This window comes from Drosophila sulfurigaster, chromosome 3, assembly GCF_023558435.1.
Source record: "Drosophila sulfurigaster albostrigata strain 15112-1811.04 chromosome 3, ASM2355843v2, whole genome shotgun sequence".
NCBI classification, from domain to species: Eukaryota; Metazoa; Arthropoda; class Insecta; order Diptera; family Drosophilidae; genus Drosophila; species Drosophila sulfurigaster.
In genome coordinates, this window is record NC_084883.1 from 51,514,734 (window position 1) to 51,521,893 (window position 7,160).

At 39.3% G+C, this 7,160-nt stretch overlaps 1 protein-coding gene across 1 annotated transcript; it reads right to left on the reverse strand.

The window, feature by feature from the left end:
• Window positions 1-1,470: 1,470 nt before the first annotated feature.
• Window positions 1,471-6,944, reverse strand: LOC133842404 (proton-associated sugar transporter A). The gene is made up of 4 exons (XM_062275474.1): window positions 6,063-6,944; window positions 2,164-3,566; window positions 1,917-2,091; window positions 1,471-1,846 (listed from the first exon to the last, which is right to left on the reverse strand). Exons 2-4 carry the CDS (start codon window positions 3,540-3,542, stop codon window positions 1,625-1,627), a joined length of 1,776 nt encoding a protein of 591 aa, XP_062131458.1. The 5' UTR covers window positions 3,543-3,566; window positions 6,063-6,944; the 3' UTR covers window positions 1,471-1,624.
• Between the last annotated feature and the right edge of the window lie 216 nt (window positions 6,945-7,160).

Consider the following 7,160-nt stretch of genomic DNA (forward strand, 5'->3'; position numbering starts at 1 on the left):
CGTAATATCCTGACACAATTGTCGGGGTATTATTGCTTTATTGTTATTGCCGATGCTACCTACGTGTATACAGTTTCAAGTCAGGTCGCTGGTAAACAATGCTAATGCACATACTTTGGCAAGAAGCTGCCAAATCGGGAACATCGCGCATCGAGAATAAAACTGACAGCGTTTAACTTGACGATTCAGTTTGAGTATTGGCTGGATTATTTCTAGGATAAACGTTGCACATGTTTCGCCTTTTTAGGGCACTCAAATCGAATCTAAAATGAATTTACCTTTGTTGATTTGCGACGACTTTTGCTTATTGGCTTTTGGCTGACTTTCTATCATGCGAACACGCGTCACACACACACATACACACACACATGAAATTTGTTTGTTGATTTGCCAGCGAACAGCGATTGCTTTCTCGGATTTTGAATGAGCTTAAGACAAATGTAAATATTCTTAGTGCTCACTCAACGCCAACTATGGGGACCTGCAAGGCATCTTTGGGGGTGAAAGCGAGAGAGCGAGAGAACGAGATGGGAAACGCATGAGATAGATTGTTGCCAGGGGAGTCGGCGTCGGCCTTTTATGATGAATGATTGTGTGTTTCCTCTAGATTTGTTGCCGCCGATAAACTCAATTTGTTTTCTTCCCCTGTTTCTGCTTTTGTCTTCTTTTGCTGTCGTTGTCGCTGTCGCTGTAGCTGTAGCAGCTGCAGATGCGTGTCAATCGGGCCCTTCTTATATTACGCATACGCAGCATTGCCGCATTTGAAAGAACGTTGTTATCGTCAAAAAGTTTTTGAGTGATACTAGCGCGCACAAGTTGTAACTTGCAAGTTGAAATTTATCTCACTTTATGGCAAAGTGCATTTTCAATTCGCCTGTTTTGCGAACTGCACTTTGGTTGTATTTTTACGAGCGACAATTTGTAGTTAATGTCTGAATCTTGTAGCCATCGCAATTGCATTACATTTCGAAATATGGCGCATAAAGATTATTAATTGTGCTCGCAAATGCCGTGCAACAAATTAAATGCTTTGGATTGTGCTTTAATTGCGCTGCTGTTAATTTTACATTTTATAGTCTATAAATGCAATTTAGTTATTAAATGCAATTTATCATGCAAGAGACGCCGGAAATGTGTCTTTCGCACTTACTTAAGACGCAGCTGATGCTCAGCTGAGGAAATTGGCAGCACTCGTTTGTAGTTGATACCCTGCAAACAGCTTGTGAGATGCTTTTAGTATTTCTAAATATAGATCATAAAATATTCTTATAGCTTCCATTCTACCTCTTAGCTAAATTTATAATTGCAGGGTGCAGAAGTGCAAGTGTTGAGGAAATTAAAAGTTGCATTCAAATGCAACGCACGTGCGTAAAAATTAATATCCGCTTTCTTTCTTCTTCTTGCTGAGCAGCACAGTTTTCTTGCCACTCAACTTGACGTCGGACAGTCTACGAATAAAAAGCGCACCTGAAAGTATGCTACATAATTTTATTTGAATACATAAACGTTAATATAGAGCTGCCTAAAAGTAGGCAATTATTTTATCAACGACGCAGCGCTGCTTTGTTTTGGCAATTAAACGAAATTCATAATTACGATGTAAACTGTTATAAATTCAATACTATTAGACATACAGCACAAACATGGCAGCAATGGCCGCGGTGAAGGACAAAAATGTCGACGCATAAAGTATGGCGCATGTTGTCTCCATCCAGGCAACCAAAGGACCAACGCTGACCGAGACAATCAGTTGGGCAATAAAGACCATGCTGCTGATGATGGCAACATCGGTGCCCAGGCCACGAGCCTGCTTCAAAGGCACCGTCTCGCCATTACGTACGCTGAACTGAAAAGTAGAAAGAGAAAATAAATGATTGAAAAATCAAACAAATAAGAAAAGTATTTAAAATACTTACACAATTCTTAGCGTGATAATTGGCCACCAGAATAAAGGGCATGGTAAAAAGTGTGCCATAGAGTATGCCAGCCGAAGTGCTGAACACTAATACACCCCACTTGGTGGGCCACAGACCGAGTATGAGCATGCCAACGCCATAGTAAATCATGCCGCTTATATAAACTGCCTTGGTGCTAAAATTAAACCGAATTATTAATAAAAGAATTACATTTCTATATCTAATAATTGTATAACTTTAAGCTTACCCAAACCACTTCATCAGCTTGGTCACAGACAGTGAGTAAATGGAGCAGGAGAAGGCATAGATGGACATGCCCCAGCAACCAAAGCGCACGCCCTCCTCATACAGCAACAATGCCGGCGAGTTCGGTGGCGCCGTGGGATTGCCATGGAACACTGCCTCGCCCACAAAGTCGGTGAAGTACAGGCAATAGGTGACATGTCCCATCCAGCAAAAGAGATTGGTCAGCGCCAACATACGCATCGAATACGGCATGATGAAGATGCTCTTGAGGTAAGCGCTCAATGAAACTGGCGGCTCAGCTTCCGACTGCGTTTCCACATCCTGTAACTTCGACTTGGCTGTAATCGAAGGCAAGTAGCTATTCTGATAGCTCTGCATGGCATTGTTGGCTGCCTTCAGATCGTCGGCCATTTGCATTTCCTGTATGTAATAAATTGCATTGTTGTTCTTCTTCAGCTCCTTCTTGATGGCCGCCTCGGAGAGTGGACGCAACAACTCATCGTTTTCGATGAGCTGCAGTGGAATCTCACGGAAAGTCGTCACCGTTATCAAGTAACAGACCACAAATATAATTGTCACCAGACTAAACACCGTTGGTATATTGCCACCGAGAAAGGCGCCAATATGCGTTGTCTCCCAATCGATGCCGCCAATGGCATAACCAATAGTGCCACCAAAGCCAGCGAATAGTGTAAACATGGTGAGCGCCTTCGGTTGCTCCTCGGGCACACACATGTCCAGCAAATAGGTGCGAGCCGGTGTCTGGCAGGTGTCCGCATCAAAGTCCAATAGCACCATGCCCAGTATGGTTAAAATCGCAGCAAATTTGAAATTCACTGGCCATGCTCCCTCCTCCTCCTCTGGAACAACACTCGGTGTCGTGTCTAAGCCATGTTCTTGGCCAGCAGCAGTCGACGTATAGTTGTAACCCACATCACCAAGCCAAACGCCCAAATCCTTGCCGTAGGGCACAAGGACGAGGCCACACAGGATGCCCAGTGAGAGCAGCGAGATGATTGGACGTCGTCGGCCCCAGCGCAGTTTACAGCGATCACTGATGCTGCCCAGCAGCGGCGATACAAAGAAACCAATCAGTGGCGACAGTCCCCAGGCCATGGTCATGTGCTTGTGGTCGATGCCAATCTGCAGCAGAATTGGCGACACAAAACTCGTCTCGGCCGCATAGGCAAACTCGATGGCCATCGCGATGGCCGAGAGGCGAAACAGCTCGAAACGTGTCTTGCGACGAAACACATGCGAATAGTCCGCATCCTGATCCCGGGCATGATTCTCACGCTGCTTCAGCATGTATTTGATCATGGGATTCTTGGCCGATGACAGCTGAGCTGCCTGTGATGAATCGGCGGTTACGCCCACCATGTTGCCCACAAATTATTAAATCAGCTGAAAAGATAAGAAGAAGTAAGAAAGACTGTGAGATACCGGCTCTGTATTTTAAATCACAGCATATAAACCAAATTAATGTACCGCCAAAATACCGAAGCATACCAAAAGGCAATGTTTATGGTATTCTGATATGTTCAGAATATACCATATAGTGCAAAATATACCAGATTGTCAACCTAAGTGCCCATTTTCATCATTCAATAGTATTTCTTAATACGGACTGACGGACAGATGAAGCCATGTTCATCGTCTCTGCTGTTGACCAAATTAATATACCGCCAAAATACTGAAACATACCAAAGATATGTTCGAAATATACTATTTTTTTTTTCAAAATATACCAGATTGTCAATCAAAGTCTCAATTTTCCCCATTCAAATGTATTTCTTAATACGGACGGACGGACAGACAGGCTTTAGCTATTGACCCTGATCAAGAATATATAATATATATACATATGTTACTTTATAGTGTCGAAGATGCTTCTTTCTGCCTATTACAAACACTTCGTAGAAGCACAGACTTATACCTTTCTACCCTATTATCCATAGGGTACAAAAAAAGATAAATATTAATCTAGTTAAAGAAAGCAAATAAAAACTGCGATACGCTGCGTTGGCAAAAGATAAATAAAACGATTGAGGCAAAGACATTGAACTCAATCTATTCAGTATGTGAAGCAACTACTTTTGATCGGCGATTAATTGAAATGTGCCATCTTCGCGCTCTGCTTCCATTCGATTCAATTACAACGAGCGTCTTCACTCACTTTTTGCCCCAGAGCAGCGTACAAATTATCTACACAAACATTGGAATCATTGATTCAAATGCGAAATGCAAATGCAAATTGAAACTGAAACTGAAACCGAGACCGTGTGCTTATCGACAGCTCCTTTGTTTCATTGTAAGAAATTTGAATCTGAACCCGAACTCGAAATGAAACCGAAACAAACAATTGCTGCGACAATTGATTGTAATAAATGCTCAGACAAAATATATAGAACAAAAAAAAGGAAAAACAAAATATTATTGCTATTGCATTGAAAATACTTTTGTTGCTTAATACTGAGCAAACCTATTTTGCATCAAATATTTATTCTTACACAAGTTGGCTAGATATTTCTGTTTGATTTCTTTTCAACACCGATATGGAAGTATCCAATAGTTAAAGATGTGTTTCTTTGGCAAACATAAGGTAAATCATTGAAACGACAATGACTCACTTTTCAACAATATGTCACTTTATAATCTCTTTTTCTTTTTTTCACTTATTTTATTATGATTTCATTCCAACTACGTACTCGACTGTTTCAACTTAATAAAACGAAACATCTTTCGATCGCAATTGATTAACAAATTGATTAAAAGCTGCCGCGGCGAGTTTCAATTTTGTTTTTTTTCTTTTTTTTGCTGATCTGCTAAACGATATAAGTTGACCGTTGCGTGTTCGGGCCACAACTGAAAACTGTGTCTGTGTCTCACATCGAGTTCAAATCTTGGACAGAGCTAGAGCAACAACAACAACAACAATAGCAATAAAATTTATTTTATACATTAGTAATACAAAAAAATGTATAACGAAGAAAACAACTAATTTATATGCTCTCAACGACCTCTCATTCCCATTGTTGCCTGACACTTTACACTAATTCAACTGATGCGGGTGGCTTTCTCGCGACATCTGAACTAGAATATGAGTGTGCGAGAGTGAGTGTGAGTGCAAGAGTGAGTGTACTCGCAATTGTAGATCAAAGAATTGTGTCGAAATATGTGCGGAATGGAGCCCTTGCCCTTGCCCTTCCATATGCTTGCATATGCATAAACGTGAATTTAACTGTTTTGCTGACTAGGTCAATAATTTGTTTATGCAAAAAAACGAACAAATTGGTTAATATGCTAATGAAGTGATTCGACACGAGAAACACTAATTAGCAACAGCTAAGGGGGAAGTGTATGTATGTGTGTGTTTCCAGACAGTTTATTGATTCGATTGTTATATTATCGAATTTTGAGATAGAATTTTTATGCTGTAATAAACGTCATAAATTGTGTGTGTGCTTCCAGATAGTTCATCGATTCGATTGTTATATAGTATTATCAAACTTTGAGATAGAATTTTTATGCTGTAATAATCGTCATAAATTGTGTGTGGGCTTCCAGATAGTTTATCGATTCGATTGTTATATCATCGAATTTTGAGATACAATTTTTATGCTATAATAAGCGTCATAAATTTCTGGATTTTCTCCATTTTAATTGAAATCGAAATTTGCATACTGTTTCACACGTATTTAATTTAATAATCCACTTGATTTCGTGATTCGCTTTTGTGCTTTAATTAAGATGCTCATTTGAGAACTTTTTAAATATGCATGAACGTGATAAATTTTATGAGCATGAGACTTAATTACTCAATTGTTAACTTCGACAGGATGCGAACTTACATCATAATTATTGTCTTGAAGATAATTTAGTTTAATATGTTTAACTCACCTTCAATCTATGCAATTTCTCACAATTTCACCCACGCTCTTTTTCTCAGTTCTTTTTATGCGATATATTTATTAATTTATTTTATTGATTCTTTGGATTTATTTGTTAATTGTGCACTGATTATTTTTGTTGTATTTTACTCACTTTCCGATTTATGTTTTAGTGTCAATAAATTGTAATCCGTTAAAGTTTTTCTCTTGCACAAATTGTTAAACATAAAATAGATTTCGATTTTCTTAAACTTCAATTGTTTCTGTTGTTGTTCCTTGGAACGAGCGTGGGCGTGGCACTTTCGGGTGGGCGGTGGCAGTGAATTCACTCTCATAACTTTACCCATGCAATTGAAGGTACAATGATAACAAATGTTCAAAGTGTTTATCGTTTTTATATACTTCTTTCTCGTTTTTCCCTTCTAAGTTAGTTTTTTTTTCCACGACAATCGATTCGATATACTTTAAAATAGATTTCGTTCTTTTTCTCTTGTTATAATATTATTTTTTAATAGATTTGCTAGATTTATTGTTTGAGTTGTGTTAGAGTGTTGACATTGCCACGAGTCGAACGCAACGACAACTGTTTACTCCGTTGGCCTGGACGCTGGGAAATTTTTGGCAAGACATGAAAATTGCTTTCGTTTGACAATTTGCGTAAATCGGAGAAAAAATAAATACGCAGCCAACAATTAACAGACGCGACGCGTTTCACAACAAAAACTTTTCAATATTTTCTATTTTCTGCACAATGTTTTGCCTTGTGTGATTGTTTTTTCTTCTTGCGTATTGTCGCTATTTTTGGCTTCCTGTTAAACTTGTCAAAAATTTAATAAATCCAAAGAACTTCTGCTCTTGATGGTGATCACTTTGCCTTCCGACTCTAAGACTGAGGCGCCTTCTGCTAGACGCACGTATTTATACACAGCATGCAACATACGCACTCTCAATTTCGCAGTTCACACTGAGAGAAAGCGGAGGTCCAGAAGCATTATCCAATTCTATTGGGAGAGCGAAATTTTGTGGGCTAATCTTTGCTATTTTGCTGAGTGTATTAATAGCCAATTCTCTCAAACTCTTTTCTCTCTCTATTGCTCTCTCTCTCTTC

Bases quoted from the DNA above. Each gene is read 5' to 3' on its own strand.
- LOC133842404 (XM_062275474.1), bottom strand. From the start codon at position 3,542: ATGGTGGGCGTAACCGCCGATTCATCACAGGCAGCTCAGCTGTCATCG. The intron at 2,092-2,163 runs GTAAGCTTAAAG...GTTTAATTTTAG, and splicing joins AAGCTGATGAAGTGGTTTGG to CACCAAGGCAGTTTATATAA. The intron at 1,847-1,916 runs GTAAGTATTTTA...TCTACTTTTCAG, and splicing joins ATTATCACGCTAAGAATTGT to TTCAGCGTACGTAATGGCGA.